General features: G+C 50.7%; 1 protein-coding gene across 2 annotated transcripts in view; it reads right to left on the bottom strand.

Annotated features, from left to right (window-relative positions):
* Nucleotides 1-988: 988 nt before the first annotated feature.
* Nucleotides 989-27,205, bottom strand: part of EPHB3 (EPH receptor B3) — an 81,746-nt gene continuing 55,529 nt past the window's right edge. Inside the window, exons 4-16 of one of the 2 annotated variants that reach the window (XM_035132367.3) lie at nucleotides 15,184-15,339; nucleotides 14,015-14,350; nucleotides 11,559-11,683; nucleotides 10,428-10,596; nucleotides 10,213-10,318; nucleotides 9,073-9,125; nucleotides 8,259-8,381; nucleotides 7,884-8,131; nucleotides 7,153-7,368; nucleotides 5,677-5,841; nucleotides 5,394-5,587; nucleotides 4,910-5,065; nucleotides 989-2,334 (exon numbers count right to left, since the gene is read on the bottom strand). In XM_035132367.3, the coding sequence (XP_034988258.2) occupies nucleotides 2,226-2,334; nucleotides 4,910-5,065; nucleotides 5,394-5,587; nucleotides 5,677-5,841; nucleotides 7,153-7,368; nucleotides 7,884-8,131; nucleotides 8,259-8,381; nucleotides 9,073-9,125; nucleotides 10,213-10,318; nucleotides 10,428-10,596; nucleotides 11,559-11,683; nucleotides 14,015-14,350; nucleotides 15,184-15,339 (2,156 nt within the window). In that variant the 3' untranslated portion in view covers nucleotides 989-2,225. The remainder of the gene's footprint in view (nucleotides 2,335-4,909; nucleotides 5,066-5,393; nucleotides 5,588-5,676; nucleotides 5,842-7,152; nucleotides 7,369-7,883; nucleotides 8,132-8,258; nucleotides 8,382-9,072; nucleotides 9,126-10,212; nucleotides 10,319-10,427; nucleotides 10,597-11,558; nucleotides 11,684-14,014; nucleotides 14,351-15,183; nucleotides 15,340-27,205) is intronic. The other variant, XM_060274343.2, reaches the window with a different exon arrangement.

Genomic DNA, 27,205 nt, shown 5'->3' with positions numbered 1-27,205 from the left:
GTCGCCCCCCCCCCAAGCCAAGAGGGCTGCTGCTGCTGCAAAGGAGGCCTCTGGTGGAGTTGGGATATTAGATTATGCTAAGCTGTGCTGTCAACCATCGGGCTCAAGGTCCTTTCTGTATCTTAAGGTTTTGCAGCAAACAGCCAGGAAATGAAGCAGCAAAGAAGCATTTTGGGCAGGGATTGGGGAGGGGGGAGACACCCTATGAGCGCTCATGAGGATGCTGAGCTATGACTCCCATCATCCCCGGCCACTGGTGGGGCCAATTGTGGGATTCCTAAAACACGTGGAGGGCCACAGGTCTCTCTCTCTCTCCCCAGCTTTTCTCTCAAAGGATCAGAGAAGCCCAGCGCAGTTCTGACTTCTGGAGGAGAGGTCTGTTTTTAGCTTTCACATTTTCTACCCAAGGTTGTCCTTGTACCAGGGCTGAAAAAAGGAGGACGGAGCAGTGACAAGAGAGATTTGGGCCTCGCCTTGCGGCCACGACTATTCCCATTCCTACCCAGAGTGCCCTCCTCTGCGTTTGCTCCTTGTAGTCCTGAGCAGATGAGGGCTGCCCCGTTCCCCTGCCTGCCCTCTGCCCTCACTACCTCCAGGTCCAAAACCAGGGACCACTGTGGCTGGGCAAAGCTGCGCAGGAAGAAGAGAGGCATTGTGGGTAAGGGAGACGACAGTGCTTAGCTGGACAGACACGCACAAAGCAACTCTGTGATACCAGGAGGGCAGGAGAAGGTGGGGCCGCACGCTGCAGTTGCCTCTGCCACCCCACTCACAAAGTCCTCCCAACGTCTCATTGCTTGTAGCCTGCGGCTGGAAGGGAAAGGTTGCCCACTTCCTTCTGGAGGCAAAGGGAAAAAAGAAAAACTCTATAACAGAGGAAGTAAGGAAGGGCAGGCACCTGACATTTTGTGCGTGTTGCGGGTACTGTACAGCAGAGGAGAGAGAAAGAGAGGGGAGAGAGGGAGGGATTGATCGAAGGAAACTCAAGTAAAATTGTTATTGCCTTTATTCGGCCCATGCCTTCTTGCACGGTCCAGACGGCCAGTACACGCACTCGTACACATGCAAGCTCGCCATCTCCGCGAGGGAGCCTCCTGCCCCCTCGGCTCAGGACTGCAGAGGCTTTCGGAAGAAAGCGAAACAAAACAGGGGGTGGTGGGTGGGTGGGAAATAGAGGGAAGTGTTCCAGTCTTTTTGGCAGCGATCATAGCGTGTGTCAAGAAAAGGATCCGCAGAGAGGGGCATGCGGCTGACAGGGCCTGCTACTTCCTGCATAAAACATGAGGTGGGGAGGGAGTCGTGGCGGGGGGTGGGGACTGAGATTGCAAGGCTCCTCCGCTCCGCCTCCCCTTTCTCTCAAATCCTGCTGCCTTTCAATGTCCGCCTGTCCGTGTGATCTCTGTGCAAACTCGCGCTGACGGGTCTCTTGAAACACCCAAGGCTGCGATTGCAAGACGCAGAGCCGCGTCGCCCAACTCCTTTGCGTAGAAAACTCGCCGGCGCCGACACCGGCTTTGTAGTTCCAGCGTTCAGGGTCCCAAATGGACCGGCCGCCATCTCTCCCTGCAGACGCCCCCTGTGTGGCTCCCCCGCCGGCCCCGGGGAGCGGAGCTGGCCCTGGCGCAATCGTCTCTGGGCATGCGGGGAAAACGCCCGGCTGGACGCCCCTTTCCTGGGGAGGAGAGTGGCTCTGGCAGGTGCTTTTTTCCATTTGTTTGTTGGCTGGGGATTCCTTTTCCTCTTGGGCAGCGTGGAGTTGGAGGAATCTGCCACAGCGAGGGCTGAGATGCCCAAAGGGCAACAATGGCACCATTGGAGGGCAGTGGGGGAGCCCCTCAGTGGGAGGAGAGAGCTTCTGCCTCCACCCCCCCCCTCCATAATGCGCCTTCAATATGAAGACTCCGCGTTGCTGGCACGCCATTGCAAGCACGCAACAGCGAAATAACAAAAAGGGGGAAAGGGGGGAAAGAAGAAAAAGGCAGGGTTTCCTTCGGGCCTCTCCCCCCGCGTGCTGTTAATCTAGCTAGGACCACCCATGTCCGTCCTGCCAGAGGTCTGTTGACAAGCCAATAGGCTCCACACAAAAATATGGGGGTGGAGGGTGTGGGGTGGAGAGAGAACGGCACCTCTTCCCGCCCCACACTCAGGAAGCCGGGCAGCACCACAAACTAGAATCCCAGGAAGGTTCCCCCGTCGGGTCCATTCCAAGCCAGAGTCCTCAGCAGTCAAACCTGAACTGGCAACGTCTGGTTCATTTGTAACCTCATGTCCTGTATGCTGCTCAGAATCTTCTTCTGGTGTCCTGCTAGTGTCACTCCTATCCTGAGCAAGTCCCTGGAAAGACACAGGGAGCAAAGGAGTTAGCAACGCACGGAAAGGGGAACTCGGCTTTTTGGGGGTGTCGATAAGCGCAGGAAAGGGAGTAAGTGCAGCTGACCCATGGAACTCCCTGCCACCAGATGCATCAATGGGAGGGCTGGTGGAGAGCAGTGTATTTTTGCTCAGAGGCATGAATTCCATTCAGATCTCTCCCTAGCCACGAACTCACTAGGTGGCCCTCAAAAAAGATACAATGTGGGGGGTAATAATAATGACCTATATTAAAACACTGTGGTCAGAATCGCTAACACACGAGGCAATAGGTGTTCTCAAGTGCAATACAATTTTTAAGGCAAATCTTTGTCCTGATAGAACAACTAACTTAGCACTGTGCTGGACATGACTCTAACTATTTTTAGTGGTGTGAACTGACTTCCATTTCATGAATTGACTTTTTCAGCCACAGTCCTGCCCGCCCCCTTCAGATGACCTTCCTCCTCTCCACTTGACACTTGGTTAGGCCTGTGGCTAGTGTCCCTGGACCTTAAGAATACAGAGTCCGTGTTTAAGCAGCTGGGGATTTTGATTTTTTTTGCTGGGTGGGGAGGTTCTGTGAACAGTCCACACACAGAGGACACCTCCCTGCCCTGGACAGGACCATTCTCGAGCAGCGGTGCCATCAGAGAAGGCCTGTGGGGCAGGCGTTCGGAGGCCCCCACCTAGCAGAACAGAAAGGAGGGCCCTTGATGCAGCGGGGCTGGCTTGGCACATTCCAGAGTGAGTGACTCAATGCACATGGCCCTCTGCAGAATCCACCCCAGCCCTGCAATAAGACATTTAAATCCAGAGCACCACTGTTCTCGAGCGAAGGCACGGGGGGATTCTGAGTCCCTGGCCTAACAAAGGGCCAATTCAAAGACTTTCTTTGCTTTTTTTTCTGGCAGTGCTGAAGTCAGTACAAGAGGATTGACTTGATGGAATGCATGTCCCATGAAGGTATCAGCAAATAATCAAGGGCCGGCTCGCCACATTTGGCAGCAGCAAAGCTCTTTCGACTAGTGGCTGGCACCAGGAGATGGTGAATTGTGACCCCGGAAGATGAATCGTCTACAAAAGACTGTCATCTCCCTCCCCACCCCTGCCCGGTAGGCTGGTGAGAATTTCATTCCACGGTCCAAATGCAAGGAACAAAGAGAAGCTCTCTGGACACAGAAGACAGCATGATGGAGATCAGGTGGGGATGATCAAAACCCAAAAATGATTGAAGGGTAATGTCGGGTTAGGCAAAGGCTCCACCTGGGGCAACGCTCACATTTAAAGCAGTTGTGGCTTCCCTGAAAGAATCCTGGGAAGTATAGTTTGTTAAGGTCATTGAGGGTTGCTAGGAGGCCCCTGGTCCCCTCACAGGGCTACAATTCACAGGATTGCCTGTTAGAACCACTCTGGGAATTGTGGTTCTGGGAGGTGAACGGGGTTTCTCTAACTGCTCTCAGAACCCTTTAAAAACTCCTGGAAATTTTTAAGGGGAAGCCCTGGTGTTTAAAGGGGTCTCATGGTGCTTTAAATGTATGGTGTGAATGTGGCCATAGTCCAGTGTCCGACAGTGGCCAGGCAGTTACTGACGCTTATAGGCTGCAAACACAGGGTACAAAATAAACTGGACAATTCGAGGAGTCTAATGTCAAAAGGGGGATGGCGGAAGCCAGATCTTCAGAGTGCAAGGGAGTGGGCTTCGGTGCCTCACACTGTCTCTGCCCTTCCATTGGATTGGGGGAACAATGCCTAATAAACAGACATACTGTATTAAAATGGGCATGATTTCGAGAGGTCACAGAATCACGGAGCTGGGAGATGTCTTAAGAGGCCACTTAGTCTCTGGCAGGAGGCTATCAAGCCTCTGCTTCTGCAGGCCCAGCAAAGGAGAGGCCACAAACGCCTCTCAAGGTTGTCTGTCTTCTTAAGGTGTCATAACCACTGGGGAGTTAGTTTCACCCAAATCCACTTCCTTGCCATTTCCCACCCCTGGAAAGACGTCTGTTTCCCATGCTGCAGAGCTTTTAAAGAGGAGAGAATACTCGGCCTACTGTAAGAACTTTAGTCGGGCGCTTTTGAAATATTATTATTATTATTATTATTATTATTATTATTATTATTATTATATACTCGACTCCTTGCTGTCAACCAATGCGTCTCACGCAAACCACAGCTGCATATTCAGGGACGTTTAACAGCTCCGTCCTCTGTGTTCAGGGGTCCTGTGTAGGTATTCTCTTGCTTAACAGCATAAAAAAGTCTCAACTGTATACCGTGTCCAGCACACTCTGAACGCATCCTAGCCAAAAGCAGGTGTTAGGTTGCCCACCCTAAACGGACAGGGAACTGCATGGCAATCTCTGTTCCCCTGTGGCTTGTAGCATCCCTGCTGAGAATGCTCCGGTCATCACCTGGCCCCCAAGACTGTACCCAGGTTACGTAACATGCCAATCTCGGCCTTCCCCTGCCTGCTACGTTGTCTGGCTTAACCGGAAACAGCCTGGTCTCCTGAGGCCGCTGTGTGCTTTGCCCCACCGCCACGCCCCTTCGTACTTACTCGGCTGTCATTTGGGCGACCAGGTCGAAGGAGGCGAATCCGGCGTTGACAAAGTTCTCCTTGTACCGCCCCATTTTGATGGCGTCGAGCCAGTCGCCCACAGTCGTGAAGGTGGTGTAATCAGGTACGGTGCGGTCCAGGAGAGGCTGGGAAACGCTGCGAAGGATGAGAGAGCCCAGAGGTCAGGCAAGGCTCAGGAGGGGGAGAGTGGGCTGCGTGTGGGGCTGAGCTGCAGGGGGCAGTCCTGGCAGTCCTGTGGTGCGCGAGGAGGCTAAAGGCGGCTGTCCGCTTCCCTGTCCACCCTCTTTGCTCATCGCTCCAGCCCCGGTTGCTGCCCGACTCCAGCCCCCAAGGCCATAGATACGGTATATCCGAGGTTTGCTTATTTATTTTTCCGCCATGAGAGCTAGAAACTTGGCATAGTTAGTCCAGACACAGCAGGTTGCCTGTGCTTGGAGAGGGCGAGGGGGAAAACGACACTGACCCAGACTGCACGCTGGCGATGACCTTCAGGCTGGCCGCGTTGCGGATGAGCTTGTCGAGCGTGTTCACAATCTGCGAGAACTTGGGCCGGAGGTTGCGGTCGCGCACCCAGCAGTCCAGCATGAGCTGGTGCAGCGCCGTGGGGCAGTCCATGGGCGGTGGAAGGCGGTAGTCTTGCTCCACAGCATTGATCACCTAAGGAGACCAGTGAGAAACAGGCAAGGGGTCACGTAGGGGGGCTTTTGCTCCTCTCCTTCTCTTACACGGGAGGAGGCCGTACTCACGTCCTGGTTGGACATATCCCAGTAAGGTCTTTCGCCGTAGGACATCACCTCCCACATGACGATCCCGTAGCTCCACACGTCGCTGGCAGACGTGAACTTGCGGTAGGCGATGGCTTCCGGGGCCGTCCACCGGATCGGGATCTTGCCGCCCTGCGGGAAGAGACACTTGACACCGTTAATTAGCGGCAAACCCTCCGCTGCCCCCATATAATCCGCTGCCCCAGACTCACCCAGCCCTACTACGTTAAATATGTATTCTGTAGTTGACCTCCTTTGTAAATGTATCGTTTTGAAATCTTTAAGATAATATTTTAGTTTTCTGTTACATTGCTTTGACTGTATACTCTATACTTGATGTAATGGTTTTATTTATGTTTTATTTACCTTTCTCAGCCTGACCTGGCCACAGTAATCCATGCGATGGTCACCTCTAGGTTTGATTATTGTAACTCGGTCTACGTGGGGCTGCCCTTGAAACTGACCCAGAAACTCCAGCGGGTGCAGAATGCCGCGGTGAGACTCCTTACGGGGTCCTCGCCGCGGGATCACATTCACCCAGTGCTTTACCAGCTGCACTGGCTCCCGGTGGAGTACAGGGTCAGGTTTAAGGTGCTGGTTTTGACCTTTAAAGCCTTATGCGGCTTAGGACCCTCGTACCTACAGGACCGCCTCTCCCGGTATGCCCCGCGGAGGACCTTAAGGTCCACAAATAACAACATTCTGGAGATTCCGAGTCACAAGGTGGTTAGACTGGCTTCGACCAGGACCAGGGTCTTCTCAGTACTAGCCCCGATCTGGTGGAACACTCTCTCTCAGGAGACTAGGGCCCAGCGGGAGTTGTCATCTTTTCGTAGGGCCTGCAAGACGGAGCTGTTCCGCTTGGCCTTTGGACTGACTCAGTCTGACCCCGGTGTTACCCTCCCCATAGGCTTTATCCTACAGATATTTAAATGAGGTTCCACTTGTAGATTCCTAATTTTAAAATTGAATTTTAACATTGTATTTAATCTGCATTTTAATTGAATTGTTTCTTTTATGCTTGTTTTGATATTTTCGTTGTTAGCCGCCCTGAGCCCGGTCTTGACTGGGAAGGGCAGAGTATAAATAAAATTATTATTATTATTATTATTATTATTATTATTATTATTATTATTAGTGCTGTAAACAGCTTTGAGATTTTTCTTAAATATATAAACTGGTATGGGGAAAAAAACCAATCCATCAATCAAATCGATGGGGTCAGCCTGAAGCTGCATGGGCTCCCCACCTTCTGACACCTGCGGTCTCTGTAAATGCGGATAACCCTGGGAGGGTTTGGAGATCCATTAATGCAGAGGAGTAGGACTTCTTTCCTACTCCTGTGGCCCTAGATATCTTTGTGCGGAGAGACCAGTCCTTGGACAGAGCTTCTGCAACCTTCCCTGCCAGGCCTATGAGAGGGGAGGGACAGGGCATGGTGGCGAGGGTGTCACATACCAGTGAGCTGGTGTAGGTGGGGTCCGCGGGGTCGTCCTCCAAGAAGCGCGAGAGCCCAAAATCGGACACTTTGCACACCAGGTTGCTGTTGACCAAGATGTTGCGGGCTGCTAGGTCCCGGTGCACGTAGTTCATCTCGGACAGGTACTTCATGCCAGCGGCGATGCCGCGAAGCATGCCAACCAACTGGATCACCGTGAACTGCCCGTCATTCAGCTGTTGGAGGAACAAGCAGAGAGGAGTCAGAAAAAATGGCTCCCTTTGACTTGGGAAAGATCAGCTCTCCGTGGGCTGTTTCCCTGCCTACCCTTAGGAATCTTGCCGTGGTGCCTGCATGTACACACACACAGGCACACACAGTTTGCACGTCGCAAGCGAATGGGCTTGTGCAACATGTAAGATGGCAAGCAACCCCTGACACCCCCATTTGATGGGTTGAGTAAGGCTCAGATCATAGAACTGGAATACACCACGAGGATGAGCTTATTCAAAAAGCCCGAAACATTTCTGTTTGGGATGATAGGGGCTGAAATCCCCTCCCCCCCCAAAAAAATGTTAAAGTTGTTTATGTATGCACCACCAGCAGCTAGGATTCGATCCGTGCAGAAATGGAAGGAAGAAGAAGCTCTAACCAAAGAGGAATGGATAAGAAAGATAACGGAGTATGCATTATATATCTGCTTGAAAAGAGCCCAGGAAGCTCTTGGCAAGACCATGGAGGTGCTGCTCACCCGCAGGAAGGAGTCGAGGGCGCAGTTCTCCATGAACTCTGTGACGATCATGACGGGTCGGCTCTTGGTGACCACCCCTTCCAGGTGGATGATGTTGGGGTGGTCAAACTGCCCCATGATGCTGGCCTCGCTCAGGAAGTCTCGCCTCTGCCGGTCCGTGTAGCCCACTTTCAGTGTTTTGATGGCCACAAAGATCTCCCTCCTTCCTGGAAGCTTGAGGCGACCCCGGCAGACTTCTCCGAATTCACCTGTGGGAGGGCAAGACGGTCACATGTCGGAAACGAGTGGCCACACCCACCGAGAGCACAGCCGGACCCCGCCCCCTCCTCTTCCCTCAGTGGAAGGGAGGAGCTGGGCTGCCGTCAGGTGACTTGCCTGCTCCAATCACCTCCTCGATTTTCACGCACGAAATGTCGATTTCCTTGGCAAACTCCCGGACGGCTTCGTTGGGGTCCTCGTAAGTGAAAGGGTCGATATAAACCTTCATCCCTGGAGTGACTGCAAGGACAGAGAGGCGATGAGCACTGAGTGCAGGATAAGGGCACGTGCTTTTATCACAACAGATAGACATATCTGGGGCTCATTAAAGTTTGACTCGCCTAGGTTCTTCTTGATTATCCCTGAGATTAGAATCATATAATTATAGAATTGTAGAGTTGGAAGGGACCACGAGGGTCATCTCGTCCAACCCCCTGCAATGCAACGTAGGTCTGGGGGCAAATTATGCAATTATGTTTTCTTTTTAAACTAAAAAGGTGGTTTTTACATGCCTTCAATTCACTGACACCCGTAAAGGAAAATCCTGTTCTGAATACTATGGAGGGTTTTTCCTTATTACAACGAGGGCTAGAAACTTGTAATCTCTTTTGTCAAAACAGAATGCAAAGGTTCTTGGGGGTTGGAAGAAAGCTGCCAGGAATTGCCCTAAGGAAGCACAGTTGTGAGGATACATGATCATCACCGCTATGTACCACTTTTCCATCGGAGAAAGAGTTCGAAGAGGTTTACATGCAGCCTTTTGCAGCAGCTACAAGAAGGGTGATTCCCTCCTTTGGGGCTGCTGAGCACACACAGGCATGCAGGCATCTCTGGGAAACAAATGCAGGCTTGAAAAAGCAGAGCCCACGAAAACAACGTTCACATGCCTGTGTGACTCAGGTGCTCATGCCACCCCTGGCTTGATACTCACTGTATTGCTGCAGCTTCTCCGTATATTCTGAGTCTGTGTTGTTTTGTTGCTTCCTGCCCAAAGAGAAAAGAAGGCATCAAACAGCCTGCAACATTACCCACCTCCTGGTCATCTTCCCACCAAAACCTGAGCACTGGAACACTGAACACCATTACACACAAACAGCCGAAATCTACTCCCCCCCCATCCTCTTGGTCTGTTATCTACCCACAGTTATTATCCATGCACAGATAATAGCTGGGGGGGGTATTCAATCAGCCGTGGGGATACCATGAAGGCAGGGTGCTATAAAGGGCTTCTGCACTTAAAACGCCATCTGTTGCACCTCTAATTGAAGGGTCACAGTCTGCACTTTCTGCATTTCGTATCCCTCTGACCTCGTGGCTTATAATTCCCCTTTGCCTCCGTGGATATACAGGTATCTATACAGACATGGGCAACTGAGAATTGCACATCATGTATCTGGTGAAGTGGAATCAAGTCCACGAAAGCTGGTGGGATGGGGTGTGAGCTTCATTGTTGTTGGTTTCATTTCTATACCACTTTATATTTTAAAGAACAAATCTCAAAGCGGTTTACAACACATCAAAGCATCAAATAAAACAATCCGGAATAAAGCAAACGCAAGCTTCGAGAAAAATACTTCAGATCCTTCTCTAAGTGACGTTTTGCTTTCCCCAGTTGCCAACCTGGCATTCAGAGATCTCCATGAGGTCGCAATGGGACTCGCATCAGTCGCAAAACGCGCCTGGCGACTGGCTAATTTCCAGCACTGGATCCGTGCTCAGGAATGATGCGAATTGGGAGTCCAACAACTTCCAGAAAGGCGAAGTCTCCCTGTCTCCAACTTAAGTCATAATCAATTAGTCTTGGAGGTGCCGCAAGACTTTTTTGCTTGTTCATGAAAGCCGGGGATAGCCAACGTGGTGCCCTCCAGACTCTGTGGATCGCCACCCCTGACCACTGGCCATGCTGGGAGTTGAGAGTCTAGCAAAACCTGGAGGGATAGGAGCCGTAGTCCAAAACATCTGGACAGCACCACGAATTGGCTACCGCTAATACAGGCAGACCCAATCCTTGACAGAATGAATAGTCACGCCCCTCCCTGGAGCTCAAGCTCTCCCTCATCCCTGCCGGTACCTGAAGCAGACAATGGCTATCACCACGACCGCAATCACGAAGACGAGGCCCGCGGTAGCCGACCCCACAATAAGAGGCAGTTCCTGGAAGCTCTTGCTACTGGAGCCTGTTGGGAGAGGAAGAAAGAGCGTTGGAAGGTGGGAGTGGAGAAGGAAGGGAGATGCTTGGATGGCAGAAGCCTGTGGGGAAGGAAGGGAAAGGTGGAAAGCTCATACCATCCTCCACTGGTGTCCGAAACTCCATGGGGAGGCTGTACATCCCATAGCCAGCCACCGTGCGCGCCCGGACCTGCACCATGTAGGCAGAGTTGGGCTTCAGCCCTTCCAAGCGCACGTTGTTCTTCTGGCTGGTGACGGTGTTGGCGATGCCGTCGCTCTGCTCCTGCTGCAGGGAAAGAGAAAAGGGCCACTTCAGAGTCACATCCAGCCCTTCCCTGACTTGGGTGGCTTTAAAAGAGGATTGGACTAATTCATGGAGGAACGACAGTCAAAGGCTACTAGTCCTGATGGCTGTCTTCTGCTTCCACAGTTGGAGGCAGCAATGCTTCTGAAGACCAGTTGCTGGAAACCGCAGGAGGGGAGAGTTGCTCTTGGGCTCGGATCCTGCTTGCTGGTTTCCCACAGGCATCTGGTTGGCCACTGTGAGAACAGGATGCTGGACTAGATGGGCCATTGGCCTGATCCAGCAAGCTCTTCTTATGTTCCTAACAGCTAGAGGGCCAAAGGTTCCCTACACCTGCTTCTCTACAAGAAGGGACACGCGGAGCAAAGGCATTCAGGGTCATTCCAGAATTCTCCTTTGCACAACTTTCTAGTGGTTTTCTCTAGAGTAAAGAAAGGCACCCTGGGGAGGCCATGCATTGATCTGAATTAAATAACCTGCATTCTCTCCTCCTTATAATCGCCATTATTCAGCGCTGCTCTTATTAACCGTTGCTCTGTACGGCACCTCTCGTTGCTAAAGTGTTTCGTTATATATGGAATATAATCCAGCACCCTCCAGGTGCTGCTGTTCCCCAACTCCCACCGTCCATATTGGCTGGGCCTGGTGGGAGTTGAGAGTCCCACAACGCCTGAAAGATTCCCCCATCTCTGCAACAATCGTCACAACCACCCCTGAAAAGTATGCCAGCGTCACGCCCCGCCTCCCTCCTTCCACTGCAGACGGGGCGGCACAAATGGCAAGATTTGAACGGAGGTCTTCCTGTTTGGCTGGCTCACCTGCTTGGCTACCGCAGTAGAATTCAACGCACTACCTAATTCCCCTCTCAGCGGGAAAAGAAGCGTGCTGAGTGTTTGTCAAGCTGAAGTGTGCCCGTCACGGCCCTGCCAGAGGATTAGCTTTACCTTCTCAAAGTACTTTATCTCGTAGTCCAGGATGATCCCGTTGGGCTGTTTGGGAGGTTCCCAGGAAAGAGTCATGCTGCTTCCCGTACTGCCGTGCAGATGCATTGTGGGAACTGCTGAAGGAGCTGCGGAAAGAGGGGGGGGGTGAGAAGAAGCGTCAGCCTCCCTCCTTATCAGCAGAAATAACAACTGATTTGGCTCCCATGACAGACAACTCCAGGCGTGAACATGTGAGTTGCTGAGGTCCTCAATGCAGCACCCAAAGGCACCATGCTGCCTCTGCCCCCCACCCCCATATTTCCCTTGGGGTCCATCAGGGCTCCCCATCACTCCTGATTTCAAAATGCTTTTCACAAAGATTGTTATTCTCTCTCTCTCTCTCTCTTTTGAAGAAGCCAGCAGCAGCTGGGCTGGCAGGAAAGAGAAGCACAGGCTTCCAGCTTCCCCTCTTCCTTTCCTTTCTCTAGGATCTTCTGAGCCTGATTTGGGTGCTTAAAGGAAGGAAAGCAGCCTGGCCTTCCAGCTCCCATCCAAAACATTCAAGGAAGGGGGGGGGAGGCAAAGCTGCAGGTGCTTGGTAAGTTTGAGGAATAGGCATTTCCTTGGATGCCTTATTGTTTCAGAGGATGGGCACGCCCTGGTGCTTTTGGGGTGCTTTCCCTGTATTTTGGGCAGTTGGGGGTTTTTTTGGAAGCCAGGGGTTCACCTGCAATTTTCTTGTTAGATTGTGTGTTTTTACGCTGCCTGTTTTGGGGGGGGGGTGAATGTTGCCCGCCTATTTCACCTGCATTTTGCTTGTTTTGTGGGGTTACATGTCGGTGTTTTTGCAAGTCTGAGAATCACCAGTATTTCTTATGTGAATTGTTTTCTCCAGCGTGAATGTTAGATTTTCCAAATGTGTTCCTTGACCCCCCCAAAAGGGTGGGGCTCCTTGGTCAGACTTCTACTGCCATTTCCTAAGATTTCCAGGACTCAAATAAAGCCGGAGGCACAACGGAGCATTCACAAGACCACTAAAAATGGCTCAAATCCACCCGAGAGCCAACTGGCGTTCCATTCGCTGTGTCAAACAGGTCACTGTGGAAGGCATGATAGGCGCCAACGTGTCTACTAAGCCACTGGAATGCAGGGCCTGAGCTGGAAGATCCAGTCCGTCATCCGGAACGGAAACCCTTTTCGCTTCCTCTGTTGCATATCCCAACAGTAGCAGCCTCCTGGAAAGGTCGGAACCCCTTCATCAAGCTCCACCAGCAATTTCCCACCGGTCACATCAGAACAGCTGTCTTTGGGGCAACATGGAACGATGCCCACTATCAGGGCCGGCTCAAGACATTTTGGCACCTGAGGCAAACCACAAAATGGCGCCCCCTTGCCAGGGAAGAAGAGGGGAGTGAATATCTACGCCATGAGCAAAGAGGGGGGGATAAAGATCAACACTGGTAACAGAGGGTGGGGAGGAGGCCAGCAGTGCTGAAGCCGCTGTGGAGGCAGCATTTGGGGAGAGGGATGTTGAGACGACAGCAAGTCTGGCAGCAGCAGCGAGCCATGTGTTCTTGGATGCTGGATCTGCCGTCCCCGTGGATCTTGCTGTCAGTGGCAGTTGCTTCACCTTGTCTCATGGGCGAGCTGGCCCTGGCCATCGTGACTCCACAACAGGAGCCCCCAATCTTTGGAGGTCAGTGGACCCACATTTGTATTTCTGAATGAGTGCTGGAGCCACTCATATGGTCCCTTCCCTTCCTCGTATCACTCTCCCCCCTGTCTCAAGAGACAGGGGAGAAAGAGTGTGTCTTGGCTCTCCCAAGAGATCTGGGTAAAAGCCAGGAGAATCAATCTGAGCCTGGAAAAGGACATGGAGATGGAAGAAGAAGAAGTGGGAAAGAACATCCCTCTTCCAAACTTCGTCCTTCAGCTCTAGAAAGGTGGATCCAAGGTCTGGGAAGCCTGGAAGGCAATCACACTGGCTCATGTCATCGAAGGAGGGGAAATGCATACAAACTCGTTAAAAAACCAAACAAACCTCGGGGCAAGATTTTACTATAAGGCTCCCTCCCGATTCTTTAAGCAAGAATCACCAACACTGTTTACGTCAGGCATCCCCAAACTGCGGCCCTCCAGATGTTTTGGCCTACAACTCCCATGATCCCAAGCTAACAGGAACAGTGGTCAGGGAAGATAGGAATTGTAGTCCAAAACATCTGGAGGGCCAAAGTTTGGGGATGCCTGGTTTACGTTCTCTACAACAGCAACCTTAAATCCTTGGCTAGATGCACAACCAGACGCCCAACACGCTTACAGGAATGCATGGCCGCTCCAGGACTCCAAGTTCAAGGCCTGTTTGGCACGAAACGGCCTCACTCCCAGAGGTTTCTGCTCCACCGCTGGCTCGGCAGAGATTGCCAGGGAGAGCCTAGGCAGCTGCTTGCTGGAGGAGCCCTTTCCCATGAAGCACTCACCTGCCTGGTTGGTGGTGATGTTGACAGAGGCAAACTGGGGGTTCTGGAGGCTCTTGCTCGAGACCCCGTTGACGGCCTGGATCTCGAAGGTGTACTGGGTGTGAGCCATGAGGTTGCTGATGTAAATGTGCCTCTCGGTCAGGCCGAGTTGGCGGGGGACAAACTCCACGTTGTCGTCGCAGCGCATGCACAGCCGGCGCTCCACGCTGCACTTCTTGCAGATGACGTTGTAGAGCAGGTCCTCCCGGCCCCCGGAGTCGCGGGGCTCGCTCCATTCCAGCACCAGGGACGTCTCGTTCACGTTGGATATGACGCTGCGCGGGGCCGACGGGACACCTGTCATGGGATCAAAAGAGGCTCAGGCCCCCTGAAAGAACCGCCTAAACCTTACCCTCGAAGCTGGGCTGCCCTCAGAGCCTTTCGCCACCCCCTCTCCAAAAATAAAATAAAACAATGCTCGGCATTTACAGAAAGGCACGTGAGTCTTCGAAGAGTTTTGCATACAAGTTTCTCCAGTCATCTTTAGAACCACCTTGTATTGGAGGAAGCAGAGGTAACGCTTTTAGGCGTGGTGGTTTGAGTGGGTACAATGCTAATGTACCCTTTTCTCTCCCGAACCAAGCTCTGAAAAAAACGAAGACTGGTTCTGCAAGTCTGCGGCATGGTTTAGTCTGAGCCAGGGTAAAGCTGGCTGCAGAGGGCACCGATTGGCTAGCACATGTGACATCAGAAACCGCTGGCTGGGTAGAGCGACGGTTCCTGGCTGGAAGGTTGCTATTGCTCATGGGGAAATTGGTATGGGGCATAAACTTTGGCAGAAGCACAGGATTGGTTCTGCTGGTGCGTTTACACCATGTCAACCTCCCGGCTACCTTTCCTTTCGGTAAGTAACAGAACCCCAAAGCTAGCGTAGAGGCTCCACCCCACCCCAAAAGCCATTTCTGTGTGGCGTCACCAGCAAACCTCTTCTCCCATCTTCCAAATTCCCGAAGCAGCTTTGCAAATCTTTTGTAAATTGTTTCGTCAACAAAGCAACGGACAAAAGTTATAAATGCATTCATGTGCTACCTTAGAGGATCATCTCACTCGCCTTGGTACCCTCAAGCTAGAGTGGAATAATAAGCCCAAAATAAACACATTTTGAAGTGAAAATGAAATGCCAGACTTACTGGTGCAGGCACTGTCGGGGAGATCGGTGTCTGACCGGAAATAGTTGTTCTGGCACATGCAGAGAGTAGCTGCCCCGGAGCTTGTCCGACTGTTGGGAGGGCAAGGGGTGCACCGACCTTCCCCCTGCTTTGACTTGAAGGTGCCCGGTCCACAGGCTGGAAGGGGGGTGGGGAGGAGAGAGAGGTCTCAGTTACTGGCACACAACAAGAGTTCCGGTTTAACCCCATTACACACAAATGCAGAGCTGGTACACATATGCAAAAAAACCCAAATTGCTTCATATTTCAGCCTACTTTTTTGTTGCAACGCCTCACTCAAACGAATGGCCTCCCCAGGCCGAGCAATAACAAGCAAATCCTAAAATTAACAATCATCACCATCGCGTGTTGGCCACAGCATGGAGGGATGGTTTCCATATTATTAATCATTATTATTGTCATCCCAGGGCAGGCTACAACAACATGGAAATACAAGGCTGGGATCAGTTAAAGCAATTTATATGCAGAAGAATATGGTGTTGTGAGACACAGACAAGCACACCCTGATCTTTATCTAGATAAATGAACCATCACAGAGCAACACACTGGTGGCGCAAATTCTGGGTTGCCTACAGCACCTGAAGTCAGGTTCCTAATGGTGGCTGGAAAAAAGCCTAGGTGGAGGGGTGGTGGCCTGTATCTTCCTCTTACCTTTTTAGCTGCGACCTGATTCGCAGTCCTAATGGCGGCGCCAACTGAAACTCTACTGCTGGGTACCACCACACACACACCCCCGAGTGAGAACATGAAGACCTTGCCCTTGTTCTGAACTAGCTTTGGCCACAGCCAAATCTCATTGGCTACGTGGCATCCTAATAAAGCCAAATCAGAGCGAGGGCGGTGCTTTCTGTCCACAGCATCACCCCAGCTAGGAGAACCAATGGTGAACAATACTGGGAGTTGCGGTCCAACAACATCTAGAGAGCCATAGGTTCCCCACCCCTGATTTAGGCTCTCCTGCCTGGCATTCAAGGCTGCTCCATTCCTCTCACCCGCATTTTCCCCAGAGTCCCCTTCCTTCTCCAATCTCCAATCCATGAATTCAGGGAGGACTTGGGTGTGGATGAAGATGCCAGCTCTGAGAGAGGTTCAATGAGTGAGGGCAAAGTTTGCTTCTCTCTCTCTCAGATCCAAGTCTCCTGCCCCTTAAATGGGAGCTAGGATACAGCCTACCTCACAGGCATGTGCGAACCCAAAATGAGGGGGGGGATTGCAAAGCACTTTCCAAATTTAAATGGTCAGCAGGCCAACCTAACCAAGCTCTTACTCTTCCACAATGAATTGAACAGTATTGTATTTTTAAAGTATTTTTTTAAAAAATAAACCACCAACTCGGAGGGAGAAATCCATGGCAGTGTACAATAAAAACATTAAAGCGTCATAAAAATAATAATTTAAAAGCCCATAAATTTACACCCCACCGTCCAGCCATGGTCAGCCTCGACTTTGTGGGCGGCTTATGGTGGAATCTGCACCCCGAGGGCTTTGGAAATCCCCCAAGGCCACGTGGGAACATCTTTCCCCCTCTTTTCTTTCCAGAGCCCCAGAGGCGATGGTGCCAGGATGCTCCTGCCTGCTGAGTTTTTCAAGCTACCGCAGGAATCCCGGGAGAAGAGAGCGCAGCATCTCGTTCTGGGATTCCTGCTGACCTCGGAGCTGCCTCCGTGGACCAGACTGACAGTTGCTGAGCAGTCAGGCTGGGAGAGCCAAGACATTTTTTCCTTTCCACCCTCCAGTCCCCGGGGGCCTGGAACAACCGACCACGTCCCAGGCTGCATTTGCCTGGAGGGCTGACTGAGCCGTTTTCCACACAGCTCCTTTCTTTCCTCTCTCCTGCTCCTGGATTTGGTATTTATTATTGATTATGGTTATTATTACTACTTCAAATAAATACAGGGAAGAAAGAAAAATATGCAAGAGTGGGAGAGAACGAGAGGGGGGGGAGGAGAGGGACAGGCCGAAAACACGAACCTTTTGATCTAATAACTTCACGGCTGTCAGCTTTGACTGATTCCCAACCATATGCACCAGCTTCTAGCAGCTGAGGCACTTTCGGGCCCCCCAATTTTTTAATTTAATTAATTTTGTTAGGGAGCCAGGCCCCCCTCAATGTTCAGAGGGTGTTCAGTTCTGTCCCCTGGTTCCTCACAACGTTGCACGTGACATCAGGAAGTCACATCAGGGCCCCTCAATCAATTTGATTGGGGAAACCCACCCAGATGGGCAGGCTATTATTATTATTATTATTATTATTATTATTATTATTATTATTATTATATCATAGAACTATAGAGTTGGAAGGGACCCTGAGCGCCATCTAGTCCAAACCCCTGCAATGCAGCAATATGCAGCTGCCCCATGCAGGAATCGAACCTGCGACCTTGGCGTTATTAGCATTGCGCTCTAACCAACTATCCACATGGCTCCTCTCTTCTCAACAAAAAACGTTGAATGCAGGTTAAAAAACTGGTCCCAATGAATCAATGGGACTGAGACAGGAGAACAAATGGTCATTGCAGAAAGAGCTCCCCATGATATATCTACACACAGAGAGAGAGAGAGAGTCCCAGATTTGAAATGCACAGAGCTGATCAGAAAATGGGTTGCCAGAATCCTGGGCTGCACATCCAAGGGGAGAGGAGACGGCTGGAGCCTTCATTTGATGCTTTCTAACCCAACCCACGCCACATCTAAAACAATTCCATTGATGGCGTGAACTAGCACACCCGGCTAGATCTGAGATAAAAACAGCCGAGATTGGGATTTTGGAAATGTTCCTGAGTGCATGGGATTGAATTCGCTGCCTTGTTTTACCTTTGGTAGTGAGGGTTGGTGGACACAGGAGTCTGCTTTGAACTGAACCAGACCACTAGTCCAACACACTCAGTATTGCCTTTTTTATTAGTATTAGTAGTATACCTCCCTTTACCCAGAGATCTCAGGACAGCTCACAATAGAAAATTTCAATATAAAAAACACAAAATACATTGCCTTCCCTAACTGGCACCAGCTCCTAGTTTGGTTCATATCAAAATGGGAAGTACCTGGGTACTTTATTAAATACTGGGGACATGGAAAGGAAAGTTGTGGGAAGATAAGAGCTGCAAGGACTAAGCCAGGCATCCCCAAACTTCAGCCCTCCAGATGTTTCGGACTACAGTTCCCACCATCCCTGACCACTGGTCCTGTTAGCTAGGGATCATGGGAGCTGTAGGCCAAAACATCTGGAGGGCTGCAGTTTGGGGATGCCTGGACTAAGCCTTCCATCTCCCCAAGGTGGGCTCATTCTCCCCTTGAGTCTATTTGTAGGCTCTCCCTCTCTGCTGCCCTGAGGACTAGATGGTTTCCACTTGTTTTCCTAAACGTTTAAGCTTCTGCAAAGATGCAGCAGATCCTGCGCTGCAAGTTCCGATTTCAAAACCTGTCGGGCTTTCAAGTACAGGCTTCCCAGACTTCAATCCTGTGGCCAAAGCAAAAAAATCTAACCCACCCAGGGCAGGACATGAGCACACAGCAGTAAACAGGAGGGGCGGACGAATCCTCCCCATGCGTGGTCAGGCTCAGGGGCCCAGCCCTAGTGCGCCGACCCTGGCAATGACTGCCGAGGCAAAGCCCTCTTCATCCTGCCTAACCACAGAGAAGTGCCACAGGAATTTGGAGTGCCACAGGAAACTGCCAGGACTGCACCGAAACCGGAGTGGGTGGAATCCAGAGGCAGCAAACGCCATCCTTGCCCTCTCGCCAAGCTCAAATCAGATGAATAATTTCCATATTCCCCTACCCTGCCAAATTTCTGGCAAATATTTAACAGAGCCTTTTGACTTTTCCACATTCCCTTTCCAGTTGTTTGGCGAGGAAGGAAAGTGATTAGAAGCGCAATCCATCATCTCTTCCCAGGATCCCCTAGACCTCAGCTCTGCTCTAGCTTCAAGGTGCATGAATCCTATTTCACGAACCTCATTGTAAGACCCCAGGCTCTATGTGCAACCTCCTCCCTTCAGTAATTTATGCCTGCAGCATCTCACCATCCTGTAGTGGCCTGTGCTCCTACCATGTATCTTGTATTTTCATGCTTGGATAGCTCAGTTGGTTAGAGCGTGGCGATGATAACGCCAAGGTTGCAGGTTCAATCCCCAAACGGGACACCTGCATATTCCTGCATTGCAGGGGGGTAGAGCAGATGATCCTCAGGGCCCCTTCCAACTCTATGATTCTAGAAGTTCTGTGAGTTCTAAGTGGGTGCTTATGGGGTACAAGATGACCAATGGCTACTAGCCGCAGCGGATGCCTCCACGGTCACAGAAATTGTGCCAATTGCTGTGAGTTTGCAGGGGGTTGGACTAGATGTTCCTCAGGGTCCCTTCCAACTCTACAATTCTGTCATTTCATGATTCTGTAGATCTGAGATCTACAGATGAAGGGTGGTATACAAACAACAACAACAACAACAACAATCTTGGCTAGTCTGTGCTAGAGAGGTATCCCTTTCTAGAATTGCACCTTATTTACCCTGGGCTGGGCCCAAATCCCAGAAACGTCTCAATGTGTCAACTTGTATTTGTTTATTTCTTCTTGCTTCCTGGGCACATGACGTCTGCTGAATGTGAGGAAAAGCATTCATGGCATTGCCTCACCCTGGATGTGCAAATCGTGGCTTTTTGCCGCATGATTATTACCCCATTGCAACTACAACATCTCCCAAAGTGGGTTGGCCAATTACGGCGCAGTAAATGTGGGACAGCCTTCAATCCGGAGGAAACAGGGAATTCTTCGTCACAGTGGTGTGGCTGTCAAGGTGCCTTCCTTCCAGATCTGGGCTCCACTGCCCGGAGGAGCTGTGGACTGAGAGGGTCCCTAGAATATATGATGGCCTCCCGGCATCCGGGGGACACCAGCACCCAAACACCCCTTCCCAGAAGCCCATTGGTTTCTCTTGACCTTGAAAAGAGGCTGGCACAGACCTTTTGGATCAGGTCGCCTGGGATCTGCTTGGGCAACAACCAGGGCTGACCTTGTCTCCTCTGACCGTCTGTCCGACTTCCCTCAGGCTCTGTTCCCAGCCATTCGTGTTTCCTTCTTCCCACCTTGCTGGCATTCCAGACTATTTACAGCCCAGGCTGTCAGTAATAATTAACTTCTGGAATCCATTGCCACAAGATGCAGTCAAGGCCCTGGTGGCTTAGTCGGCTTTTTTAAATTTAAAGGATTAGGCAAATTGATGGAGGGCCGTTATGAGTCACAACAATGGAACAGCCAGCTGCGAGCCAATGGCCAATCGGAGTGGCCAACCAGAGGCTTGTGGGAAACCTGTAGGAAGGATCGGAGCGCAAGAGAGCTCTCCTGTCCTGTGGTTTCCACCAACCGGTATTCCATTGCTGCTGCCAATCGTGGAGGCAGGACATAGTAATCATGGCTTGTAACCATCCATAGCCTTGCCCTTCGCGTTATCTTCTTTTGAAGTCATCCAAGAGGATGGCAATCCCAGCCTCCTGTAGGTAGGAGTGAGTACCATAGTTTAAACTATGTGCTGAGTGAAGAAGGACTTTCTACCTGGGAATGGAACTTTGATGCTCAAAGGCCTTTTGATCATCAGACCAGAAGCCAGAGGATGGGGAAGGCTCTCTCCCTCTCTCCACCAGGTCCCAACTGGCCACTACTGGAGACTGTGTGCACTGGGAGATGATGGATCTTTGATATGAAGCAGGAAGGCAATGTTTATGTTTTTAATGCCAGGGTGACTCAGCATTAAAAGGCCAACTGAATTGGACTTAAGAGTGCTGCCGATGTGTTCCTGAGGACAGTACAGTATATAATAGAATCATAGAATTGTAGAGTTGGGAGGGTCTAGCCCAACCCCTTGCAATGCAGGAATATCAACTAAGGCATCCATGACAGATGGCCATCTAACCTCTGTTTTAAAAAAACTCCAAGGAAGGAGACTCCACAGCTCTTATTGTCAGATAGTACTTCCTGGTGCTTAGTCAAAATCTCCTTTATTGTAACTTTAAGCAATTGGTTTGGGTTCTACCCTCTGGATTAGGAGGAAAAAACCCAAGCTTGTTCCATCTTCCATGTGACGGCTCTTGAGATATTTGAAGATGGCTGTCTTGTCTCCTCCCAGTCTCCTCTTTTCCAGGCTAAACATACCCAGCTGCTTCAACCATTCATCTTGGTTTCCAGACCCTTGATCATCTTGGTTGCCCTTCTCTGCACACCTTCCAGCTTGTCAACACCTTTCTTTAACTCATGGTGCCCAGAAGTGGACACAGTATTCCAGGTGTGTTCTGACCAAGGCAGAATAGAGTGGGACTCTTACTTCCCTTGATCTGGACACCACACTTCTGTTGATGCAGCCTAGAATAGCATTAGCTTCTTTGCTGCTGTGTCACATTGTGGACTCATGTTCAGCTTTTGGTCCACTAAGGCCCCTAGATCTTTTTCACATGTGGTACTGGTAAGCCAGGTGTCCCCCATCTTACATCTGTGTAGTTTGTCCATATTGAAATTCATTTTGTTAATTTGGGCCCAGTTTTCAAATCTGTTAAAAGTCATTCTGAATCCAGATTCTGCCTTCTGCAGCATTAGCCACCCCTCCTACTTTGGTGTCACCTGCAAATTGGATGGACATTCCCTCAATTCCTCTGCCCAAGTCATTAATAAAGACGTTGAACAACAACGGGCCCAGGCAGAACCCTGCAGCAACCCCCACTTGTCACTTTCCCCCATAAGACTTGGCAAACCAAGTAAATACTTGCCAGGACCTTCATACCCAATACAATGTTCTCCAGATGTTGTAGGAATCCAACTCCCATTGGCTCCAGCAAGCATAGCCAATGATGAGGGATTATGGGAGTTGTAGTACAACAACATCTGCAGGGCACCACACTGGCCACCCTGGAGCCAATGGGGAATGAAAATAACACAGCACATAAACTAACAAACCACACCCTTTCCTCATTTCCAGTTCATCTGCTTAATGGCTTTGGCCCGGTTTCAGCTAAACACTTGCCCACGGGTAAAATGCATCCATCCTGGGGACCCACGGATAATTATATTCTGCCCTCTCAGTTCCCAAATCATCACCAAGTACTTAAAATTTCGGTATAGTTTGCATATTTTCTAATCAACCTGAGAGGGGGTGGGTTCTCCAGAATTCAGAATATTTTGATAAGCAGTGCTGGGTTTACCGGGAATTCAAAAGAAGAAGATGTGCCACAGGAGTCATTTATGAGGAGCTGACATTGCTCCATGAAACCAATGGCTGCTGTAAACAGAGCAGGGGCGCAATCAGTCACAGGACGGTGGTGGTAGACGAGACCCTTTCGTTCCAACAATAAAACCGAGAGAAGGAATCATAGAATCATAGAGTTGGAAGAGACCACAAGGGCCATCCAGTCCAACGCCCTGCCAAGCAGGAAACACCATCAAAGCATTCTTGACATATGCCTGTCAAGCCTCTGCTTAAAGACCTCCAAAGAAGAAGACTCCACCACACTCCTTGGTAGCAAATTCCACTGCCGAACAGCTCTTACTGTCAGGAAGTTCTTCCTAATGTTTAGGTGGAATCTTCTTTCTTGAAATTTGAATCCATTGCTCCGTGTCCGCTTCTCTGGAGCAGCAGAAAACAATATTTCTCCCTCCTCCATATGACATCCTTTCATATATTTGAACATGGCTATCATATCACCCCTTAACCTTCTCTTCTCCAGGCTAAACATACCCAGCTCCCTAAGTCGTTCCTCATAAGGCATTGTTTCCAGGCCTTTGACCATTTTGGTTGCCCTCTTCTGGACACGTTCCAGCTTGTCTGTATCCTTCTTGAACTGTGGTGCCCAGAACTGGACACAGTACTCCAGGTGAGGTCTGACCAGAGCAAAATACAGTGGTACTATTACTTCCCTTGATCTAGATCAGGCACCCCCAAACTGCGGCCCTCCAGATGTTCTGGCCTACAACTCCCATGATCCCTAGCTAACAGGACCAGTGGTCAGGGATGATGGGAATTGTAGTCCAAAACATCTGGAGGGCCGAAGTTTGGGGATGCCTGATCTAGATGCTATACTCCTATTGATGCAGCCCAGAATTGCATTGGCAACGACATTACATTCCTGAGAGCACCAGCGTTTCCACTAATTTTGTATGACAGACTCTACACATGAACCTGTGTTTTCCCATTTTTGCATGTTAGAAATTTCAATAAATATGTTTTGAAGGGGAACATTGACAGAAACCAACTTCACTATCACCAGCCAAGGCTACAGGTGTCCTGCCTGCTTCATTTTGCTGAGCGGTTGCTTTTTTGCTACAAATCTCTTTTGGTGTGTTTGTGTGTGTGTGTGTGTGTGTGTGTGTGTGTGTGTGTTCCTCAGTACCTTCTCTAAGCAAAACAATTTGCACATGCATTCTATTAAATTGCTTGCAGTTTTGGCAGAAATTGCCTCTGTGTTCTCTTCGTATAAGGAGCTGCCTTAATCTTGAGCCAGGCCCACGTAGCAGACCTATAGCCCCCTCCTCCAAATGCCAGCGACTCACGCCAGCTGGGGGTCTTGGCCTCCCCAAATCCTGCAATCTGGAAACGCTGAGAAATGAATGTGGAACATCACGCCCCACACAGCTCAGTTTGGCGGAGCATGAGAATTTTAATCTCAGGGTTGTGGGTTCGAGTCCCACATTGAGGAAAAGGTTTCACTGCGTGGCAAGGGGTTGGACTAGATGCTCGTGGTCCCAGCCAACTCTACAGTTCTGTAACTCTATAACTCAGTGTGCTCTATGCTGCTGCTGCTGAGCTATGGCTTCTCGATTCACTTTTCGCATTTATGCAAGGCAAGGGAGACATGCAGTCTCAGTTATCAGCACAACACTCCTGCAAGGTAGGCTAGCATTCCCACTCCCTTACGAGAGCCTAATGGCTTACTAGCAGCCCCCTGCCTTCACCACCCATTCCCCGAGAGACTACGCGCCCCACCCCCCAGCCATGCCTGCTTGCTTTGCTCACCGGCAGATGACACCAAGTGCCCCTTCTGACTGCAGCCTGTCAGCCCCGCGGGCCACACCCAGAACAAGCCCCCCCCCGCCGTGCGGGCAGCCCGCTAGCCCCCAACCCCTCAAAGCCTCTGCCTGCTCCGTTGGTTAGAACAAGGCGTCTTGTGTGACCCTCTTTTCTAGGGGGTTGATAAATGCCAGGAGGCCACAGCTGTGAGTAGCTGGATCCAAACCCTCAAACAGACTTCCATTCACATAATAATCAACCCCTTTGTTGCAGGCATGGCTGCAAGGATGGGGAGGAAGGCTCTATATCTCCCCCCTCCCCCCTCAAAAAGAAGATGATTAAAAGTAGATGAATTAATCACAGGCTTTGGGGGGCATACGGCTGGTTCCATCACTTTTTTTCTTTTTCTTTTTGTAAAAAGGATTCACAACAGCCGTTCCAAGCTGAGGTGGAATTGTTTTTCAGGCTCAATCAGTACAGCACGAGACTCTTAACCCCAGGGTTGTGGGCTCGAGCCCATCATTGGTTAAAAGATTCCTGTATTGCAGGGGGTTGGACTAGATGAACCCTCAGGGTCCTTTCCAACTCTACAAGTCTGTGATTCTAGGTGTGATATTATCTTGCAGCCCTGCTCACAGTGAAGAGGTCAGAACAAGGGAGTCCTTTGGCTCCCCAGGTAAGCCTTACAGCAGTGCTGCAGTTAACGACAGCTAATGACAACCTCGGGATCATTTCCAAGCCATGCTTAGAGCAGGAATGGGGGCTGTGCAGTGTGCTAGTTTCTATGTCGCCCTCTGCCTCTTCCCCCCCCCCCAATTCTCCAGCCAAGCAGGCAAGAGGCATTATCAGAGTTCAAGGAGCCAGACAAAAAACATTCAAGGAGGGTGCAAAGCAGGGCTGGTAGTTTATTATTATTATTATTGTTGTTGTTATTAGTATTAGTATTAGTAGTAGTAGTAGTAGTAAAAGGTAAAGGGACCCCTGACCATTAGGTCCAGCCGTGACCGACTCTGGGGTTGCGGTGCTCACCTCGCTCTATTGGCCGAGGGAGCCGGCGTATAGCTTCCAGGTCATGTGGCCAGCATGACTAAGCCGCTTCTGGCGAAGCAGAGCAATGCAAGGAAACGCTGTTTACCTTCTCGCTGTAGCGGTACCTATTTATCTACTTGCACTTTGAGGTGCTTTCAAACTGCTAGGTTGGCAGGAGCTGGGACCGAGCAACGGGAGCTCACCCCGTCGCGGAGATTCAAACCGCCGACCTTCTGAGTAGTAGATTTTATTTATATTTTGATTTTTCTAAAAAGCTTATTTTAAATTCTGCTTTTTAAAAATCTATCTATCATCTATCTATCTATCAAATTGTAAACCACTTAGAGGTTTTATTTACAATTAAGCCGTATACAACAACTTCTCTTAACAGAAATTAAAATTAACATGGCAAAAGGGAAGTGTCCCGGGGTGGGGGGTGGGGGGCAAGAAAAGAGAGGTCTAGAGGGGCTGCCTTTGCCCCCTGGATGGAAGGTTCCCCAACCCTCCTGAGGAGGGAAGGCTGGCCAGCCATAACTGAAGTTCGCCCCTCAGCCATGAAGCTCACCTTGGGCCAGTCACCATCCCGTAGCCTAACCTACCTCACAGGGTTGTTGTGAGGATGAAATGGGGAGGAGGAGTACCATATCCACCACCCTGAGCTCCTGGGAAGATAAAGCTGGTGTATAAATGTAACAGATAATAATAAGAGTCTGTACCTGGCAGAGAGAGTCAGCTATATTGACTCAGCTATATTAACAAGCATGGCCAACCTTGCATCTGCACCATCCCTGCAGAGCGCTGTTCAAAGGAAGCCAAGCCAAGCCAAGCCCATTACAGTGCCTTAGACATCCACGTAGTGCAGAGACAGGGAGCTGGTGGTCCTGCAGATGTTCCTGGGACGCCGGGTCCCGACAGCACCATCCAGCACATCTGGGAGAGCCACCAGCACTCCATCCCCGATACAGCAGACATGGAGGCAATATTCCGCGCAAGGAGCGGCCGCGCCAGGAAAGAGGGAGCCAATCCATTAGGATGCTTTGTTAATGCTGCAATTCTCTGGAAAAATCCCACCGGATGACCTAAGCATTTTATTAGCAAACGTTTCTCGCTGATATGAACCCATCTCCCAAGTCCCCGGCTGAGTAAGAAATCTGGAGCATGAAGCATCCAAACGTCGATCTGCGCTCAGCCGCGCACCGTGGGGACCTGGCCTCTGCAAAGGAAGAGGTCCATCTAAGCAGCGCAAGAGCCAAGCGCTGGGAGATGAAACCCATAGCACAGGATATTTCACTCATTGCTGCAATCCTCTTAGGGCTGTCTCAGCACAGAGGCAGCTCTCTGAAGGCTGCCTTGCCCAACCAGTTACCCTGAGAAAGCCACTCCCTGGATTGCTTCAGCCTTCAGCTCGTTTGATCAAAGAGCGATGGGATGAGCTGGCCTGATCTCGAGGCAGGGCCCTCGGAGGTTGGCTTCTGAAAATGAACGTGCTGGAGACTCCCATTCCCCCCCTTGCTTCTTAAGGCACCTGGGTAAGAAGCAACGATCAACTTAGAGCTGAGGATGGAGAACTCGAGGACTACTGTTAGCCATGCTGGTAGATGGGAACTGAAGTCCCAACAGCACCTAACAAGTAGGGCTGGGCGATATCAGCTTTTCAACCTCGCGATGTATCACCAGCCAAACAGCACAATATAGTAAAGGTAAAGGGACCCCTGACCATTAGGTCCAGTCGTGACCGACTCTGGGGTTGTGGCGCTCATCTCGCATTATTGGCCGAGGGAGCCGGCGTACAGCTTCCAGGTCATGTGGCCAGCATGACAAAACTGTTTCTGGCGAACCAGAGCAGCACATGGAAAAACCGTTTACCTTCCCGCCGGAGCGGTACCTATCTATCTACCTGCACTTTGACGTGCTTTCGAACTGCTAGGTTGGCAGGAGCTGGGACCGAGCAACGGCGCTCACCCC

The sequence above is a fragment of the Zootoca vivipara genome, chromosome 5 (assembly GCF_965207765.1).
Source record: "Zootoca vivipara chromosome 5, rZooViv2.hap1.1, whole genome shotgun sequence".
Lineage (NCBI taxonomy): Eukaryota > Metazoa > Chordata > Lepidosauria > Squamata > Lacertidae > Zootoca > Zootoca vivipara.
The sequence above is the reverse complement of the archived record's forward strand: the minus strand, read 5'-3'. Positions and strand labels throughout refer to the sequence as shown.